At 42.5% G+C, this 21,284-nt stretch overlaps 1 protein-coding gene across 3 annotated transcripts in view; it reads left to right on the top strand.

Annotated features, from left to right (window-relative positions):
* Positions 1 to 20,248, top strand: part of Chek2 (checkpoint kinase 2) — a 42,590-nt gene extending 22,342 nt beyond the window's left edge. For 2 of the 3 annotated variants that reach the window (XM_040292002.2, XM_005336033.5), the window contains exons 7-15: positions 450 to 503; positions 5,638 to 5,699; positions 7,764 to 7,863; positions 10,571 to 10,657; positions 11,389 to 11,552; positions 11,775 to 11,890; positions 13,024 to 13,109; positions 17,208 to 17,288; positions 19,692 to 20,248. In XM_040292002.2, the coding sequence (XP_040147936.1) occupies positions 450 to 503; positions 5,638 to 5,699; positions 7,764 to 7,863; positions 10,571 to 10,657; positions 11,389 to 11,552; positions 11,775 to 11,890; positions 13,024 to 13,109; positions 17,208 to 17,288; positions 19,692 to 19,781 (840 nt within the window). In that variant the 3' untranslated portion in view covers positions 19,782 to 20,248. Of the gene's footprint in view, positions 1 to 449; positions 504 to 5,637; positions 5,700 to 7,763; positions 7,864 to 10,570; positions 10,658 to 11,388; positions 11,553 to 11,774; positions 11,891 to 13,023; positions 13,110 to 17,207; positions 17,289 to 19,691 lie in introns of those variants that run through there. The other variant, XM_078039661.1, reaches the window with a different exon arrangement.
* Positions 20,249 to 21,284: the final 1,036 nt, after the last annotated feature.

The raw sequence follows: 21,284 nt of genomic DNA, 5'->3' as shown, positions 1-21,284 counted from the left end.
GACATTACCCACAATATCTTTATTTTTATGTGGTGCTAAGGATCGAACTCACTGCCTCACACATGCGAGGCAAGTGCTCTACCACTGAACTACAGCCCCGGCCCATGTCTTCCCTTTTCTGAACCCTAGTTGCTCCATTTGTAAAATGGGGGTAATTATAGAATCCTCTTCAGTTGAGGATTATGAGGCTTATGTGAGATGATTTGAATGAATAAAGAGCTTAGCACAGGGCCTGGGCATTTATTGACTGCTTATAATTTGCGAAGCACTTTGCAGAATGATTTTAGCTGAGTTATTTAATTCATTGTATTTTGGGTCTGGGTTTCTTTGCATTAAATACAGCCTGGTTTGGATCTCAGGCAGTCAATTAAGTATAACTGTAACATTTTAAAAATATTGGCCATTATTGTTATTATTAGTAAACTCTAATGTTTTTCTGTTTATTAAAGGATCCAGCTCTCAATGTTGAAACTGAAATAGAAATCTTGAAAAAACTAAATCATGTAAGTATTGCTGTAAGACATGGCTCATATTTAAATTTATTTATCTCTAAATATGGAAGAATATAAAGTATTTCAACGTGATGCAGTTAGTGTTGACCTGGGTTCTTTAATTTCTATGTGCACATGCATGGATGCTCAAACACCTAGCTCTCGTTTAGCTTGGAAGAGTTTAATTCCAAAATTTTGAGGGCAATATTGCATAAAGGTTTTATGATTAAATAATTGCCTGATGACATTTCTACTGAGGTCTTCTTCTTCTTCTTCTTTTTTTTTTTTTTTTTTTGTTAAGATGGGCTCTTGCTATGTTGCCCACACTGGTCTCTTGAACTCCTGGGCTCAAACCTTCCTCCTGCCTTAGCCTCATGAGTGCTGAACTGCATATGTGTGCCACCCTGCCTAGCCTGAGTTATTATTTTTTTTTTCCATTTTTTTAGTTGTAGATGAACACACAGTATCCTTATTTATTTCTGTGTGGTACTGAGGATCGAACCCAGTGCCTCACACATGCAAAGCAGGAGCTTTACCATTGAGCTACAGCCCCAGCCCCCTGAGTTATTCTTGTAGAGAAATAAAATAAAATTATTCTATCTTATGGAGAATTGATCAACTGATTATGTTTGCAAAGACAATGCTAATTTTAGTAAATTTAATAGTACCTGAATTTTTAAAATATTTATTTATTTGGGTGGTAGTGGGGATTGAACCCATGGCTTTATTTTATTTCATTTATTTTAGGTTACCAGGGATTGAACCCAGTAGCACTCAACCCCTGAGCCCCATCCCCAGCCCTATTTTGTATTTTATTTAGAGACAGGGTCTCACTGAGTTGCTTAGCCCCTCACCGTTGCTGAGACTGGTGTGAACTCACGATCCTCAGTTCCAGAGCTGCCAGAATTACAGGCGTGCACCACCATGCCCAGCTGAACCCAGAGTTTTACACATGCTTGGCAAGCATTGTGCCATTGAGCTCCATCCCCGGCTGGTTTTTTTTGTTGTTGTTGTTGTTTTTTTGTTTTTGTTTTTGTTTAGTTATAGATGGACACAATATCTTTATTTTATTTGTTTATTTTTATATGGTGCCTGCCGGGGATCGAATTTAGTGCCTCTTGCATGCTAGGCAAGCTCTCTGCCCACTGAGCCATATCCCCGGCCCAATCCTCAGCCCTTTTTATTCTTTATTTTGAGAGAAGCTCTTCCCAAGTTTCCCAGGCTGGCCTTGAACTTGTGATCCTGTTTCCTTAGCCTCCTGAGTAGCTGGGATTATAGGTGTGTGCCACTGTGCCTGGTTATACCTGAAGTTTTAACACCTTAAAATACATTTTATTTGGAGTGACCCAGATAAATCAAATAATGACAACATCCTATCCTTATATCTGGTAAAAGTGGTGTGTCAGTGGCCTCTTTGGGTATAAATAGTTCCCTCTTTTGTACAATGACATTGTCTCGATGAAGACTTTGACTCAGTGTCATCGGAAGGTGTGTCACTTGAAAAAGGTGACAAGAAAAATTAGAATGTGGTCTGATCCTGCTTTTCTGTTTATTGGTTCTTTCAGTTTCCTCATTTATTCATGAGCAGCCATGTCATAAGCTCAGTAGTCCCTGCACTTGAAACAAATCCTGTAGTCTGTCTACTGTTTGACTATGATTATCTTATTCTGGTTTTTATTCTCTAAACAACAACAAAATTTCTTTTCTTATACCTCCCCAAATTCCTCAAAGAACAGGGAGAAACCAAGAACAAGAATACAATCATTACCTTGACAAAATACTTCCACAGGCTCCTTGAGAATCCTGTGCAAGGAGCTGGTAGCCCGTGGGAATCTGAGGGACTGATCTTCCTGCTTGGCTTTCTTTTAATAATTGTTTTTAAACATTTTGATTTGTTGTTGTTGTTGTTATTACAGATGGACATGATACCTTTATTTTACTTTCTTATTTTTATGTGGCGCTGAGGATCCAACCTAGTGCCTCACATGTGTTGAGCAAGTGCTCTACCACTTAGCCACCAACCTCAGCCCCATCTTTTAATAATTTCTTTGTAACTTCTTCCGTGTACTCTTTGAATTTTGTCTTTTGGTGGCGAGTGGAGGGCATGGGGTCTCTCTGGCCTTTGACTCCGGGGCTCAAGTGATCCTCCTGCCTTGGCCTCCTAAGTAGCTGGGACTATAGTGTTGTACCCCAGCTTGCCAGGTCTTTTTTTCCAAGAGCTTGGAAGCCTCTTTAAAGAGCAGAGCTCTCTTTAAGGCATGTGGGGTATGTTTAAAGTCTCAGTGACTCTTGTAATTCCAGTGACTTGGGAGGCTGAGGCAGGAGGATGGCAAGTTCAAGACCACCCTTGGGGGACTGGGGCTGTGGCTCAGTGGTAGAGCACTTGCTTAGCATGTGTGAGGCACTGGGTTTGCTGCTCAGCACCACATAAAAATAAACAAATAAAGGTTAAAAAAAAAAAAGACCACCCTTGGCAACTCAGTGAGACCCTATCTCAAATCAAGAATAGAAAAGGTGGGGGATGTAGCTCAGTGTTAAGGTACCTACGGGTTCAATCCCCAGTCCTGCGGGGGGCGATAGGGGAAGAGCAGAGCCATCTAGTTTTCTAGGGGTAGAATTGCATCAAACATTCCCTTAAAATAAACACTAAGAATTCTCAGAGGAGTTTCTCTGATGTCAGATGATCCTCAAACATAACGTATATACAAATCCAGTGTCCAGTGCTGTTTAGAACACTAACAGTTAGTTAGGTCCCTGTCATATTTCTTAGTAGTTTCCTGGAGCATTTGGAACCTTGGGAATTTAACATGGATCCATGGCTAACATTTGGGTGTTTGAGGACAATGTCTCCATAGCCCAAGAACCTGGCCTTAGTTGTCCAACACCGATTTGGTCAATTGTCAAACACTTAGTGGGCCAAGACTATCTTCTAGGCCCAGGCAGTGTTGAGCTGAGATGGAGCGGTTCACCCCTTCCCCCGTGTCTTCCGTCTAGTGTGCAGACAGACCTGAGCTCCCAGCTCATTTGTACCGCCTCTTAGCTTTGAGAAGGTCATCCACTTTTCAGAGCCACTGTTTGCTCCTCTGTGTAATGGAGACAATAAGGATTCTTACCTCACAAGGTCAGCGTGAGACTTCTGTGGATCTGCTCCTAAAGCTTTCAGCACAGAGAACAGGCTGAGATCGTGGTCGCGAGCTGGATTCCTTGAGCTCTTTTCCCCGTGTGACCTAAGTGGAAAGTCTGGGTTAATAGTCTCTGGTTCCTGTTAGGGAGACACTGTGACAGCCCTAGCCAGTGACCTTGGGTAGGAAAGACTAGAGACAGTTCATGGCTTTGATTTTTGGGGACCTCTTTACATTCAGTCAGCTCTTGGCCCCATCCATTCCCAAATGATTAGGTCCCTGATATATTTCTTAGCAGTTTCCTGGAGCATTTCCTGCCCGCTGTTTATTTATTTATTTAGTTGTAGATGGGCACAAAATACCTTTATTTTATTTACTTTTTTATTCATGATTATGGGGTGCTGAGGATTAAACCCAGGGCCTCATACGTGCCAGGCAAGCACTTCACCACTGAGCTACAACCCTAGCCCCCTGCACTGCACATTTTGATGCCAAGAGGAACCAAGCAGTTCCCATTTTCCCTTCTAATCTAGTCATCTTTTCCATTTATGAGTTTTCTTCTGCTTCTCCTTTAAAAAATAATTTGGCCAAGACATCACAAGTTCATAATCTAAAGAGTCAAATAGTATTAATAATTTTGCACAAACCAGCAACTTCTCATTCCTCCTAATCCTCCTCTCTATAAATATTTAAAAACTCTTTCTTGGCTTTTTAGAATTTGCCTCCATGTTTCTACATAATATGTATAAACCATTGTCTCTTGGTTTATCCACTTTAAATAGCCTGTTGGCTTCCTGTTATGGGATATGAAGATTTTAGCTGTTCTTTCTTTTCTTACAAGGAGTAGTCAGTGTTTTATTTAAAAAAAATTTTGTTGTTGTTGTTGATAGACCTTTATTTTATTGGTTTGTTTATGTGGTGCTGAGAACTGAAGCCAGTGCTTCACACATGTGAGGCAAGTGCTCTACCACTGAGCCACAACCCCAGCCCTGAGTGTTTTCATTATTGTGTAATAAAATTGCTCATGTAGAGTCAAGTAGTGTACAGTGATCATAGGCCAGGAGTGGGGAACTGGTTTGTTTCTAACTTGGCTCAGGATTACCACCTCCACCTCCCCATTAGCTGGGAATACAGGCATGTGTTGACAGCCACCTGAAGTTGGCTATGAACTGTGAAAAAATAGCTCTGCTAAGTATGAAGTCATAATATTAAATATGGACTTTAAAAACGTACAATACTGCTCCCTTACCCTCAGTGTTCTGTGCTCTCTGCCGTGGTCAGAGGTCACAACTCTCATCCACTGTGTCTCTATCCCCTACCTCCAAGTGTGCTTAAAGTTCTTAGGAAATAACGGGGCTGCGATTGTGGCTCAGTGGTGGAACGCTTGCCTGGCACGTGTGAGGCCCTGGGTTCCATCCTCAGCACCCCATAAAAATAAATAAATAAAATAAAGGTATTGTGTCCATCTACAACTAGAATATAATGGAAAAATAATTTAACTTATAAAATTATTATGAAACTAGAATTTTCCTCTTTTCCTTGGCACAATGGGAGGCTCTTGTCACATGGGGTCCCATTCCCTTTGGTTCTAGAACTGGAGCTGGGTGATCTCTGTCTAGCAGCGTGGCCTGGCTCTGCACCTGGCCTGCTTTTTCATTCATATTGCTCTTCAGAGCGTCACCCGGTTCCTTCAATGCCTCTGTTTTAGGGCTGGAGGAGGAAGGCTGGGAAGAGACTGGCCTTTGTTCCTCGGTAGGACATCCTCATGTGAAATATGAATCCGCTCCTCACTGTCATGGCAGGGTGTGGGCTGTTTCTTCCAATTTCTCACGGAGGAGTCAGTCTGTCCGATTCCACACCCCCACCCCCGACTTCAAAGCTACCAGAGTCAGCGGGCCCAAAGCCTGGGCCTGGGCTTCCCGACTCCCTGGGCAGATGTCTCAAATTCTGTGGCTTTCATGGTTTCCTTCTTGGGAGTTTCTCACTTGTTTTCATTCTTTCCTCTCTCTTTTTTTTTTTTTCAGCCTTGCATCATCAAGATTAAAAACTTTTTTGATGCAGAAGATTATTACATTGTTTTGGAATTGTAAGTAGTACATGTTTTAAACTTGACATTTTCATTTAAATGCTTAAAAGCCAACATAGACTTGAATGTAGACTTTCCTTGTTCATGCTGGGGCCCTCCCTTAAGTATGTGGTGGTGGGATCCACAGTGTGTTTGCACGTCTAGGTAGTGTTAATTCTAGAAGTCGGGCAGTATTTCCACAGGCAGGTAGCAGGGGATTCTAGTCCCTGCATCTGAGTCCTGGGTTTAAACACTACTCTGCAGGTGACTAGTTGACCACCCATGGATGAGTTTCTTTCATCCCTCTGAGTTTCATCTTCTTAGTGTTAAATGCAGATAATAGTACAGAGTCTTGGAGAAGTTTATATGCTATGAGGGATGGAAAGCCTTGCAGAGTACCTGGCACATGTGGGCGCTTGACATGGGGTCCCTGTTTTTTGGTACTGTGGATTGAACCCAGAGCATTGAGCTGCATTCCCAGCCCCTCTTTTTGGGGGGAGGGTGGGAACCAAGGATTAAACTCAGAGGCACTCAACCACTGAGCCACACTCCTAGCCCTTTTATTTAGAGACAGGTTCTCACTGAGTTGCTTAGCACCTTGCTGTTGCCGAGGCTAGCCTTGAACTTATGATCTTCCTGCCTTAGCCTCCTGAGCTGCTGGAATTATAGGGATGCACTACTGAGCCCAGCCCCAGCCATTTTTATTTTTCATTTTGAGACAGGTTCTCACTGAGTTAGTGAGGGCCTTGCCTAATTGCTGAGGCTGGCCTCCAACTTGTGATCCTCCTGCTTCAGCCTCCTGAGATGCTGCAATTACAAGTGTGTGCCACTGTGCCCAGCTTCCATGTGTGTTGATGTTATTACTTTAAAAATATCTGCTTTCGGTGGTCCTTTCTACTTAAGATGATGGGATCTGGTGGCATGGTGGTACCCAAGTATCTTTCAGTGTCTTGCTGCTTTACTTCATGGTTAGAATGTCCTATCTTCTTTGGTATAGCCAAAATAATTTCCTGTGTCATTCCTGGAAGAGGCCTGTCTTATGTCTATTCCTGCCTAAATTCACATTTTTGAAGCAGCTGTTGTGACAGGCATGGAATGCTTTGTTCTTGGCTGAAAAATGGAGGCTATGCAGATTGAGTGGCAAGAGCAACTTAGCAAGACCCTGACTCAAAATAAAAAAACGAAACCGACTGGGGTGGTAGCTCTGTGGTAGAGTGCTCTTGGGTTCAATGCCCAGTGCTGCAAAAAATAAAATAAAATAAAATAAACAGCAATCCTGATTATAACCCTGGGAGAGATGAATGTCCTAGGGTTCCTCAGGGAATATTTGCTGTTACCAAATAGGAGATTGTTATCTGACTGGATCTGGTTGACATAGTGAATAATAGTCATAATAGTACAGTATAGTAGCTGGTATTTATTAAGCCCTTTCCTGCAAGCTAAGTTAGCACTTTCTGTGGACTGACTCATTGGTCCCTCATAATAATCTTACAGGTTACTTACATGTCACAGGTGGGTTTCTATATTTAGACCCACTTTAAAGAAAAGGAAACTGAATCAGAGAATTTGAATAATATTGCTGAGCCCTGTGCCAGGTGCCTTACCTATGTCAATCATTTCTATTATTTTATACCAACCATCACAGCAGGTGGTGTTACTCCCACTTTTTAAGCTTAGAGAGATTAAATAGCCCAAAGTCCCACAGCTAGGAAGTAGTGGAGTTGGGGTTTAGACCCGAGTTGACTTGATTGTAAGTTCTGGCTTGCTCTTCCTCATCACCTCCGAATCACGCAGGGTACGTGATAAACGTGCAGGCTCCTGGGCCCACCTTGGTAGTGAATCAGATCTTAAAGTTTCCCAAGTATTGCCAATTCCCACTGCACGTTCCTTCTCTCATATTCCTTATTTCTGGTGGGGACATCAGATTGTAGATGAACCTTATTAGCTCATTAGCTCTAATAATGTGAGTCAAAGGTGAATAAAAATGGCAACTCTGTGCTAATCTGAATGAGTTTGCTCTGTCTTTTATACCATGCAAGTGAGTTTTCCTCTAGGAATGAACACCTTCCTTTGTCTGTGTTTCAGGATGGAAGGAGGAGAGCTCTTTGACAGGGTGGTGGGGAATAAACGGCTGAAAGAAGCTACCTGCAAACTCTATTTTTACCAGATGCTCTTGGCTGTACAGGTGAGAAAAGTCCTCAGTTATTGTGACAACCTAGTTTCTGTGTGGTGCAATTACTGCCTGGGTTAGGGAGAAACTGAAGGACTGAGAATTAAAACTCTGAAGCAATCCTGTGTTTGTTCTGTTCTTGGAAAAAACATCCTACCCCTTTGACTCAGATGACAAAGCTTTTGCTGTGAAGTTAAGAGACAGTAAGGAAGGGAACTAGAAAACCAACACCCCCCCAAGTCTCCACTCTTTAGCTTGGAGGTCTTCCTGGAGGGAAATTGATTTCTACCTGTTTTAGTCAGCTTTTTTACCCTGTGACTAAAAGACCTGACAAGAACAAGTTTAGAGGATGAAAAGTTGATTTGGGACTCACAGTTTCGGAGGTCGAAGTTCATAGAACACAGGCTCAATTACTCTGGGCCCACAGTGAGGCAAAACATCATGACAAGGGCTGGGTTCGAGGTTCAGTGGTAGAGCACTTGCCTAGCATGTGTGAGGCACTGGGTTCGATTCTCAGCACCACATGTAAATAAATAAAGATCAATCAATAACTAAAAAATATATATTAAAAAAAAAAAACAACCCACAAGCCATCATGGTGAAAAGGTGTGAAGGAGGCAAACAGCTCAAGAAGCAGAGAGAGCTGTGCTCACCAGGGACAAAAAACATACCCAGGGCATGCCCGCAGCGACTTACCTGCTCTAGCCACACCCTGTCTGCCTGCTGGAACCGCCCAGTTAACCCCTACCAGTGGATTAATGGTTGATTATTAGATTAAGGCTCTCATAACCCAATCTTCTCACCTTTGAACTTTTTTTGTGTTGTCTCACACCTAACACTTCATATCTAAACCATAGAACTACGACTACCTTATCTTTGTAGAAAACCTCCTGTAAACTGGGACTGGGCAGAGTTGAGGGGACGGTGGGCAAGCGGGGACGAGGGGGATGGCGTGCTCTTCCTGGCTCATTTACTCAGTTCCCTCCAGATGCAGCATCTTGGTCATGGGAGTGGACAGGGGGTGAGGCATGTGCCTGGCCTTCTCTGTTCAGTGAAAGTGTTGATAGAGAAGCTGTTGGTGGCACTTTGCCTTGAGGAATACCACCATTTTCCAAGCAGAATCGGTTATGGTGATTCCCCACCAAGATTTCTTTTCTTGAAAACCTATTCCATGCAGTAAATGCAGTGGAGGGAGCAGATTTCTTTTGGGGGAGGGAGACTGGAAATTTAACTCAGGGGCACTTAACCACTGAGCCACGTCCTCAACCCTTTTTTTCAGTTGGACACACTACCTTTATTTTATTTATTTATTTTTATGTGGTGCTGAGGATCGAACCCAGGGCCTCACATATGGTATGCGGGTGCTCTACTGCTGAGCCGCACAACCCCAGCCCCCCCAGCCCTTTTTACGATTTATTTAGAGACAGGGTCTCTGAGTTGCTTAGGGCCTCGCTTTTGCTGAGGCTGGCTTTGAACTTTTGATCCTCCTGCCTCAGCCTCCTGAGTCCCTGGGATTATAGGTGTGTGCCACTGCGTCTGGCTGGGAGCTGTTCTTTTATTGGGTGAGGATTGAGGGAGATTTTTCTGGGGTAGGTCCATCTGGGTTTGGCCTTGAAGGTTTCATCAGGTTAATTTCCCACTGAAAGTGCCCAGAGCAGGCTGAAGTTCAAAGTCTTTTTAATGGTGGCTGTCACCTACCTAGTGTTTATCTCCCTTATTGGTTTTTCCCCTTCTTATATTTACTGATCAAGAATATTACAGTGAGGGGCTGCGGCTGCGGCTGTGGCTCAGTGGCAGAGCTCTTGCCTGGAATGTGATCCTCAGGACCGCATACAAAAAAAAAAAAAAAAGCAAATAAAATAAAGGCATGCTGTCCATCTACAACTACCAAAAAAAATTTTTTTTAAAAGAATATTACAATGGATTGAGTATATGGAGCAATTGCTATGAGACATTTTTAGTATCACTCATTTGAGTTTTATTGAATTAAATACCTTATATTTCTGCCAATGTGAAAGGATATGTGTTTTCTTGAATTGTGAAATGCAAGCTTTATTGTCTCAGTTGCTGTTTTTGTTTTTTTAGAGAATTCTGAGAGTTTACTGAATGCTGTAATTAACTTCCTAATATTCTCCCTCCACCATAAAAAAGAGCAGTGTAGTTTTTGCAGTTGACCTCAAGTTAAAGATAGAGTCTGATTTCCTGAGGGAAGTATCATTCCTTTTTTCAGTAATTCTTCTAGGATAGGCTTGGTCCCATTTCAGAGGAGAGAATAATTAGAGTTTTCTGGAAAATTCTGTATTGTCCCCTAAAGAGAGATAGGATACCATTCTTTCTCTTCCTAAATGAGATAGAAAGTGTTCTTTTCTGGTAGTCATTTTTCATAGGTAAGAACATTCTTAAGACAAATCTACACACACAGAAATGTGCGCGCGTGAGAGTGCACACACACACACACACACACACACACACACACACACACACACACACGATAATGTAGCAGAAAATAGAGAAAAGGAACCAGGTCCTTGACTAAATTGTGACTAGTGCTGACCCCACTCTACTTTTGAATTTCCATTTATAAGTCACTGAAGTCTATCTTCTTTTTAAGTCAATGTGGGCAGGTTTTAAATGACCAACAAAATTGATTTCACATTAAAAAAAAAAAAAAGGACTTCCTAGAAAACATAAATCTAAGGGCTATGCCTCCCTTTCTGTGTAGTACCTTCACGAAAATGGCATTATACATCGGGATTTAAAGCCAGAGAATGTTCTACTGTCATCTCAAGAAGAGGACTGTCTTATAAAGGTAAAAGTTATGTTCTGTATGTGAGCATTTCAGTAGAAACTGTCTTTTAATTCCTCGTGTGAAAAATGGGAGCAAAAAAAAAAAAAAGACTGAGAATCTGATTTTTGCACTCAGCATTTGTTGTAGAGATCAGGTGATATCCTGTCTCTCTGGAGTCTAATGAGCATTTATTAGCTCCATTGTATACAATCCACCTTTGTGCAGAGGGGTCTAAACAGGTGAATGAATTACATATCCTGCCTGGACCTCTTTTTCAAGCTTCCTTTTAGAATCTCCTGTTAGAATTTAAAAATAAATAAGAAAATAAACTATATCTCAAAAGACCCAGGCTGTATCTCTGAATCTGAGGGTGGCACCCAGGTGCAAGAATTTTTTTCAACCTCCCCAGATATTCCACAGTTAATCAAATTTGAGAGCCTAGGGTCTAAGAAGAATCGTGTAACTAACTAACTAGAATCCTCGGGTGTTTGTCATAGGGATCACAAACTTTCTATAAGGTTATAAAGAACATAGGTAAAATGGAAAACCTAATTCTTGAAGTTCTTAAGTTAGGGATTTTAAGCAAAATTTAGTACTGGAACTTGCAGGCCATGAGTTTGCAGACTTCAGATGAACCACAGGTATGAAGCACACAATAAAAGCTGATGTAGCTGATGTGGGACCAGCAGACTATGATACTCTTTTTATTTTAGGACATTGTTAAAAATTATTCCTTTTGTCCTTAATTTTAGATTACTGATTTTGGGCAGTCCAAGATTTTGGGGGAGACCTCTCTCATGAGAACTTTATGTGGTACCCCCACTTACTTGGCTCCCGAGGTTCTTCTTTCCATTGGAACTGCCGGGTATAACCGTGCTGTGGACTGCTGGAGTTTAGGAGTTATTCTTTTTATCTGGTAAGAAAAGTTTTCATTGCTACACAATCTGGTTGGAGGTAATTAGATGAAAGCATAACCATATTCAGGTAGCAAGGTCATGTTTCATTTAGGTCACTTTTCGACCACTGATTTAAAGAAAAACCTGCTTTTTCATGATGCTGAAACCAAGAAATCTGTATATCTGAATGCCTCTAAGAATGCCATTTGATTTCTTTCCCTTTTTCTCTCTACAATATAAAGCCTTAGTGGGTATCCACCTTTCTCTGAGCATAAGACTCAAGTGTCACTGAAGGATCAGATCACCAGTGGAAAATACAACTTCATTCCCGAAGTCTGGGCAGATGTTTCAGAGAAGGGTATGGATACGAAAAGGGTTAAGAATATGTGGTTTACTACGATGTGGGTATGCTCTTGGTGGGAGTGTCTTTTCAAACTCTGTGGTGTTTTCTCCTATCAGTCTGTTCTAGTTTTGATTAGTTTTTACAGAATTTGAAAATTAGAACAAATGATCAAATTGTTCATTCAGCACATTGAGCTCAAGTTCCTAGTCTACTGTTTCCTAGCTGTGTGACCTTCAGCAAGTTATTGAACTTCTCTGAGTTTCTATTTTCTTTATTTGTAAAGATCCTCCTCTGATAGTCCTCACCTTAAATTAAATGGTTTTTCTGAGTGCTAAGTGTAATGTACACAAGTGACTGGTACCTATTTTAGTGTGCAAAAGAATAAGTAACTTTTTAGTTACAAACTTTCCTTTGAGTTATCCCCATATAAAAAGCTCAATGTCAGTTACTTTGTTGTTGTTTTTTTTTTTTTTTAATTTTTTAATTGTTGATGGACCTTTATTTTATCCATTTATTTGTATGTGGTGCTGAGAATCGAACCCAGTGCCTCACACTTGCTAGGCAAGTGCTCTACCCCTGAGCCACCACTCCAGCCCCTTACTTTTTTTGTATTTTATAATTAAAAAATGTAACCTTTTAATTTCCAGAAGAAAAAGTGGAAACTTAAAACTAAATATCCAGTAGTGTAACATAGGTGATTGTGCTAAGCATGGGTGCTCTTTAAGGAATAATATTATTGCAGTAGACAAGCCAGCCTTCATTGCTTGCTGGAGTAGTCAGGCTTTATTTCTGACAAACCAGATTTTCACGGAGCCCCTCTTTGGTTGAGGGACTCTCATTACCAGTCCTGGGGTGTCAGGGAGAGTTGGCTGTAGCATTTTAAATGTCTCAGAACTGGGTAGAAGGTCAGTTTTAGTTAGTTTGAGTCCAGCAACAAGAGAGGGAGCAGGGAGCTAAGAAGCTCGGTGTCCCATCATTCCTGGTGTTTAGAGTCCTCTGCACACAGGGAGGAGGACCGGGGGTCCTGCCCACTGTCTGCTGACTCCATAATGATCTCTTTCTGGATGGTGGCCTGTCATTCTGCATACCTTAATATTGCTGATTGTCATCCTTTTCACTATAGTTTGCCAATTCTCTTGTTACCTTAGCTCTGGATCTCGTCAAGAAGTTGTTGGTTGTGGATCCAAAGGCACGGTTTACGACAGAAGAAGCCTTAAGTCACCCGTGGCTTCAGGTGGGTGTGGGGCAGTACCCACTAGCATGAAATGCACAGGGAGCCCTGAGCTAAGTGAGGAAGAGGATGGAAACATAACCTTTGCAATGTTGGGTCTGTTTTAGGTTGAACTGTAGGTTCACCCAACAGGTGAGCTAGGCTGGGCTTCATTCCAGCCATTTTTCCACCTTAAATAAGGGAACTTGGAGGAGCTGGAGGATGGCAGCCTCCCTGGGAAGAATCCAGCCATTTCTCAGTTCCATGTGATTGGGTGTGAAGGGTCTCACTTCTTATTCCTGGTGAGTAGGCATGCTGTAGTGCAGGCTGACACCTGCGTCTTTCAAGCCTGCATTTCTTCTCTGTTCTTGCTGGGAACTCTGGCTGCCATTAGATCTTGCATGGACCTCATTCAGAGTTGCCAGAGTTGGAAGTCTTTAGTGGATTTGTCAGATTCGTGTTTGGCATTAGAATTAGCTACAGCATCGGGGAGGTTTTTTTTTTCTTTTTGTACCAGGGATTGAACTCGGGTGCACTTGACCACTGAGCCACATCACCAGCCCTGTTTTGTATTTTATTTAGAGACAGGGTCTCACTGAGTTGTTTAGCACCTTGCTTTTTGCTGGGTTTGGCTTTGAACTTGCGATCCTCCTGCCTCAGCCTCCCTAGCTGCTGGGATGACAGGTTTGCACCATTGTGCCCAGCCAGGCAGGTTTTTGATGGATGTCTGACCTTCCATTTCCTGTGACGTCATTCAGCACAGTCATGCCTCTTTCTATTAATTTTCTTTTGATCTGTTTTCTGTGGGGATTAGGCACTTAACTAATCAGGTAGTTTGAGCAAGACACTGTTACTCTTGGGGATTACTGGTCCACAAACTCCTTGGGCAGCCTGGCCTCAGCTCTATATTTCTGGGGCTCAGGGGAGGGCTGGTCCCCATTCTGTTTTCCAACCCTCTACACCTAACAGTTTTGCCCAGGCCAGCTCAGGTTGAGAACAACAAATCCTTAATGGAGGGGAAAAAAAGCCCAGATATATGTGTTTGGGATGTTGCCATGGAAACAGCAGTCTCCCCAGAAGAAATCTGTCAGATGATTTAGCATTTAATAGACCACACAGATTTGAGACAGCGGGACCTTGGAGAAAAGGAGTTTGGAAACAAAGGGTGCCTTTGGATGTAGGGATTTGATTTTGATAAAAAAGAGAAACACGCCTCTTGGCTCTTTTCATGTATCCTAGTAAGGAAACTCTTGGGGTCCCCATGTGGAGAGGTTGGAGGAGCTGTGTTGGGCTTGGAAAAAAAATGGAGCTGGCCAGCAAGTCCTAGGGACAGGATTTGCATCTGCCTGAAATTTATGAGGCAGCACAGCCTATTTTTCTTGTACTTTTTGTCTCAAAAGAAAACTTACAACTGAGAAGGTGAAGTTCAACTCTGCCACAGGGGTCTCCTCTGAATACTCTTTTATCCACATTTTGTTTTTGCAGCCAAAGGTGGAGAGGACAAGGCTGCAGATGGGTTATCTAAAACATCAGTTAGTGATGGTTAGGTTTTTATTTTGGGAAAGTTCAGTGTTTTTCAGAAGCCAAATGATTTTATGGGTTTGGCACTGGGCTGAACACTGGGAATGTGAATCGTGGTCTCTGTGTTGTCAGTAGCAGTGTCTGGTTTGGGGAGCATCTCTCATTTCTCCTTCTTGTTTAATACAATTTTAGTTGTAGAGGGATACAATATCTTTGTTTATTAATTTATTTTTTATGTGGTGCTGAGGATCAAACCAGTGCCTCACACATGCTGGGCAAGCGCTCTGCCACTGAGCCCCAGCCCCAGCCCCCCTCACGTCCTCTTCCTGCCTCATGTTGAGTGCCTGAGAGGATTCCTTCCTGCTTGACTTCAAGGGATAATTTAATACTTTTGAATAGGTTGTGGACATCTCAAAGGAAGGACATTTACAGAAAAACTCTGCCACCAGGGGGCTGAGGATGTAGAGCCCTTGCTTAGCATAAGTGAAGTATTAGTTTCAATCCCCAGCATTGCAAAAAACAAAACTAAACAAAATAAAATAATAAAAAAAACTTAACAGTTTGCCTCAACAATGAGGTTCTTTTTTATGTAATTGCTAATTGATGACTTGTAAATATACTTAATAGACTTGGGTCACTGAAGGTTTAAAGGAGAAGGGCGTTTGTGTTAGCTGCCTCTTACTGTGACATACCTGATAAATTGACTTAAAAAGAGGAAAAGTCCATTTTGGCTCACAGTTTTGTTGATTTTAGTCCATGACCAAAGGGGCCCCATTGCTTTGAGCGTGTGGTGAGGCAGCATATCATAGCAGGAGTGTGTGGTGGTAACCTGTTTGTCTCATGGCTAGTGTGAAAAAATATGAGAGAGGAAGAGGAAGAAACTGGATTTCCACAGTCTTCTTTGGAGAATGCCCCCAATGACCTAACTTCCTCCCACTAGGCACCACCTCTCTGAGGCTCTGCCCTCTCACGGTAGTGCTGAGACACACAATCCTACCATTACTCCATTGTAATTTCATTGGGTCATGCATTTATTCCTTCAGAATAGTCAATGAGCTCTTGTGTCAAATACTCTTAGGCAGCATGGATATAAAGAGGAATAAGATAAGTCCTTGCCTAGGGAGCTGACGTCTGCATCACAGTTGCTGACTGCAGTTGTACAGTGTGGTGTGATGTATCTGTTGGCGGGGTGGGGGTGGGGGTAGGTGCAGAGTATAGTGCTAACCAGGAGGAGGCAGGGCCGCTGCCCACAGGGCTCTGGTGTGAACAGGTTTCACATGGTGTGAACAGGTCTGAAGCCTGCATGATCTGGCAACAGTGTCGGGGGTGAGTGTCAGCATTTTCAAATGTTTACTGGGTCCCTCTGCCAGGAAGGCCCCTGTGCGTGTGAGAGTGACTGGTATCTAGGGGATGCTCAGGAAGAATTTGTTCACTGATTGGAACAAGGAAGGTGGGCCAAGTGGGTTGCAGGGAGGTAAGGAGGGCATTCCTCGGGGAGCTGTGGTGTGAACAAATATGGGAGGAAAGAATGGATGGGCTTTGGCAAGTGACAGTACGTGAGAGGTGACATCCTCTAGCCATGGGAGAGTCTAGAGTGGAATCCAGGTGAGCATGACCCTACCAAGATAGGCTGAGGGACTAGGCAGAGTGATGGAAGCAGGTGGTGGTTCTAGCTGCTAGATAGAGAAGAGATGAAGCAGTTGGTAGTCCTCTAGCATCATGCAGCTGCTGAGCGGTGGAGACCCCGTCGTCCTCTCCCTCCGGTGGCTTATGGGGAAGAGTAGGGAGAGGGTGGGTTGGTTGGTAAAGTATGTGGGGCTTTGGAATCGAACTGCTTGAGATCTGTATACTGCACACTTCACTGATGAGTGGCTGAGCTTAGTCCACATTCTTAGACATGTTTTGCATTTTCGAAGATGGGGAGAACCGGACCAGGCCACCCATCAAGACTCTCGAATGCAAATCCTTGAACCCTGTAGAACTTAGCATCTGGAGAGGTAGAGCTGCCCTCACACCTCACACATCTGGGCAGTTGTTCTCTTTGCCCACTCCTCCCCTGCCCCACCTTTTCCTCCTGTAGCATGAAGCACCTGTAATGCTATGCCATGTTCATTGTTGTCCTTTCTCATTAGAGCTGAGCTTGGGATACTGTGGGCTTCAAGACCATGTGGCACTTTGTACAGCACCTGCTGGGTAATTTTCTTAGGTGCTGAGTCCGTTGTTCGGTTGGTATCTGGGTAAATGGCCTTGCTGATGGCAGGGCAAAGGGGCAATGTGGAAGGATTCAGGGAGCTGCATGGAGTCAGCCCCAGCCTTTGGCTCTCAGGATCTGCTGGTTATCTGGAGTCTGTGGTTCTCTTACCCACTGAGCTCTTAGGACCATGGGTTTGATTCAGTCAGTGTTGACTGAGCTGTGACTGCTCATGAGACTACTCAGAAGGCAGAGGTGAGCACCCATGGGCCCTTCACTTCGGGAACTTGAGCAAGGGGCTGATTCTTAGCAGACAATTGCCATCCTTGCAGGGGTGCCTTGCCCTGTCCTTCTAAAGGAGTTTTCTTTTCCCCAGACACAGCCTACGTATGTTTTTCATTTCTTCACAGGATGAGGACATGAAGAGAAAGTTTCAGGAGCTATTGGCCGAGGAAAATAAATCAATCGCTCTATCCCAAATCCCAACCCAGGTATCCCTACTAATGATTAATAAATGTAGTCTAGGTTTAAAGAGCTGATGAGTGAGCCTAATGAGTCTAAAGTTTCTCTTTTATTTATTTTTTAAATATTTTCTCTTTAGTTGTAGATGGACATAGTATCTTTATTTATTTTTATGTGGTGCTGAGATTCACACCCAGTGCCTCACACCTGCAAGGCAAATGATCTACCAGTGAGCTACAACCCCAGTCCCAGGTCTGAAGAGTCTTGAGAGTGACAGTTGCTTCACATTCTTTAAGATCTATGTAGTAGGTGTTACGTTTCAACTTGATCTACTCTAGCGTCCTTATAAGATTGCTTAATATGTTAGTGAAGCACAGGTAGGGCCTGTCACTTGAAAGTTCTCCTGCAGGGCAAGACTAAACAATCTGTTAGAGGCTCAATTTTAAATTCGTTGGAAAACTTAAAATTTGGACAAATGATGATTTCTTGGTTATAATTTTATTCTTCTAAAATTCTTTGTAAGTATAAATAAATATCACTTCATTTCTGTCCAGCTTTCTTTTGCTTAATGATAGTTCTGCCTTTTTTTTTTTTTTTTTTTTTAAGGTACTGGGGGTTGAACTCAGGGGCACTTGTCCACTGAGCCACACCCCTAGCCCTATTTTGTATTTTATTTAGAGACAGGGTCTCACTGAGTTGCTTAGCACCTTAATTTTTTTTTTTTTTTTTTTTGCTGAGGCTGGCTTTAAATTCGTGATCCTTCTGCCTCAGCCTCCTGAGCCACTGGGATTATAGACGTGCACCACTGGTTGCACTATTGCAAGCACTGCAATAGTTCTGCTTTTTTCCCACTCTCCCTCCCAGTTTTATAAATGGGGAAGCAAGCAAGGCAGAAAAGATTGCCTTTCCCATAAAAGAGTTAAAGTTGGGGCTCTAAGTGAGAGGTCTTTCTCACTTTTTGTGATATCGACCATTGAACCCAGGGCCCCACACATGTTAAGCAAATACTCTACCACTGAGCTATACCCCCTAGCCCTTTTTATTTTATTTTGAGACAGAGTCATACTAAGTTATCCTGAAGGCCTCAAGCTGTCTGTCTTTTCTGCTTTAGCCTCCCAAGTAGCTCTCTCTTTTGGTGCTAGGAAGTAAATGCAGGGCCTTAGCGTAGGCTAAGCACACACTTTACCACTAAGCTGTAAGCCCAGCTCCTATATTCTAATGATGGGATTACACCCTAGTATCCCTATCTTAAGTTGAAAATATTTTAAACTGAAATGCATTTAATACTCCAAATCTACTGAGCTTGGCAACAGTTGCACACCAGTGTACAGTATTCCGCTTGTGATCTTGCTGACCAGGAGCTACAGTTGCCTCACATCAGGAGAGAATATTGCTAGCCTACAAAAAGATGTTCAGAGTCTGCACCTGGGGTTTGGTGGCCCTGTGGCAGAGTGCTTGCCTGGCATGTGTGAGGCACTGAATTCAATCCTCAGTGCCTCATAAAAATAAATAAAATAAAGGTATTGTATCCACCTACAACTAAAAAAAAAAGATATCTAGATTTAGATTCAAAGTTTACTTTCTACTGTTTGCATTTGCTTATGAACCATTGTAAAATATAAAAATTGTAGTTGAAAAAAAAATTGTAATTGAACTGAGTATAGTGGTCCACATCTGTAAATCCCAGTGGTTCGGGAGTCTGAGGCAGGAGGATTGAAGTTCAAAGTCAGCCTCAGCAACTTAGTGAGGCTCTGTCTCTAAATAAAATACAAAAAGTGTTCGGTGGTTAAGTGTCTCTGGGTTCAATCCCCAGTATCAACAAAAAGGGTGGTGGGTGTTCCTGGGGTTGTGGCTCAGTGGTAGAGCACTTTCCTAGCATGTGTGAGGCATTGGGTTCGATCATCAGACCACATAAAAATAAATAAATAAACATCTTAAAAAATACAATACCCTTAAAAATTTCTCTTTCTTTCTTTCCTTCTTTCTTTCTTTCTTTCTTTCTTTTTTTTTTTTTTTTTTAATAATGGGAATTGAACCCAGGGGCGCTCAACCACTGGACCACATCGTCTTTTTTAAAAAATGTATTTTATTTAGAGACAGAGTCTCTCTGAGTTGCCAAGGCAACTGATCCTCCTTCCTCAACCTCAGCCTCCTGAGCTTCTGGGATTACAGGTGCACTCCACCACGCCTGGCAAGATTTCTTATAAAACAAAATTGCAGTTGAACTGTCCTTACATCATTAAGTGGTTGGAAGCCGCAAGAAGAGAAATGTTAGATAAGTGTACTGGAGTCCAGCGGGGATTCAGTGATCACCAGTTATTCTTGGTACCATGCTTCACATGAATTGACCCTGGTTTACTATAGCTAATAGGGAACTTTAATAGAAGCTGGTGATTTTCTTCTAAACATTCTCCCTTTTCCTTTATTTGCAGCCTTCCACTAGTCAAAAGCGGCCCCTGGAAGGGGAAGCCGAAGACACAGAGTCCTCAAAGCGCCGGGCTGTGTGTATGGCTATGCTGTGAACACTGGACTGAACCTGAAGAAATGTACTTCTTTCACTCTGCTGTCATCTTCCTTTTCTCTAAATCTTTTTATTTTTAATCATTTGTATTTTAATTATGGGAATAATTGCTTTTCCACAATCCCTGTTAATTCAATTAAAAACCTGATGGAATGTGGGCTTTGTGCTTATGCTTCAACCAACTTTTTGGTTGAATGCCTTTTATTTTTTAAAAAAATTTTTTTTTTTTTTAAAAAAAGTTAGGGGGCGGGCTGGGGCTGGGGTTCAGTGGTAGGGCGCCTGCTGTGCACGGGTGAGGCCCTGGGTTCCATCCTCAGCACCACATAAAAATAAATAAAGATATTGTGTCCATCTACAACTAAAAAAATGTTAGGGGTGGGATATGGTTCAGTGACTGGATTCTTACATTGCAAATGTAAGGCCCTGTGTTTGATTCCCAACACCAAAATAAAGAAATAAAATGAAAAAAATAAAAAAGTTATTGTGTGCTTTTTCATCTAGAGCCCTACTTGGGTTGTTACCAGGCAGGTTTCTCTGGATGTCACCTGGTTTCAGCCAGGGACAGCTAAATACAAATTCTAAAGGCCCCTTAGAAAGTTACAGGGAAAGGGGCACAGGGAGGTTGGGGGTGGCATTTGTAGTGACTCACATTCAGAGATTTCAAGAGATGGTAGTAGGTACATTGATGTATATATCATGTGCCAGTTTTAAATTCTCATCCTTTGTGTTAAAGATACATGTCTTCACAGTCTGAAACCTTGGGACTAGATAAGTTGTGAAATTCAAATTTTCCGAGGTTAGGAAGCGGATTCACTTCTATTGTATATTATGTGTAATACCCCAGGGGGGTCCCATAACCATACTCATTGATATTTCTGCAGCAAATATTCACAGCAAAAGGGGAAGAGAAAGAGGGAGGTTGTCCCATGTTAATGCATGTCAAACTTTTCTCCCAAATGAATTAGGGATGACTTATTTTGGAAGTGGAGTTTAGGCATGTAGGCATGTTACATTGACCCAGTAATGATTAGGAAGGCCCTTGTGCAAAAAGCCCTATTCTTGGCTGATCTTGTCCTCACAGTGATCCTATAAGCTAAGTCACCCAGCCACCCTCATGTTACAGGTAAGGAATCCAGGCTTAGAGAAGTAAGGTAACTTTTCCAAAACCACACAGCTGATAAGCGGCAGAGCTGGGATCCAACCTAGGTTTTTCTGAATCCAGAACTAATATCTGTCTTCCTAGTTTCATGTTCAGACTCATGGATGGTGACTTGCTGACAAAATGCACAAGCAACTGATGTCTAAACTCAAATGTCAGCATGTTCAGTGAACTGCCCAAAGGAGCATATATCCTTGCTTACCATCAAGTGCGATCAGTCCCTCCAGGCTGGCTTCAGGGACAGCCCTATGATCTGTAGAATTTGGAACATCTTTGGCAGAAAACAGACCACTCACATCATTTCATGGAGGGGATGTGTATCGAGGTCACAGATGCCTGGATCTG

This window comes from Ictidomys tridecemlineatus, chromosome 2, assembly GCF_052094955.1.
Source record: "Ictidomys tridecemlineatus isolate mIctTri1 chromosome 2, mIctTri1.hap1, whole genome shotgun sequence".
Classification (NCBI taxonomy): domain Eukaryota; kingdom Metazoa; phylum Chordata; class Mammalia; order Rodentia; family Sciuridae; genus Ictidomys; species Ictidomys tridecemlineatus.
This window is presented reverse-complemented; position numbering and strand designations above follow the sequence as displayed.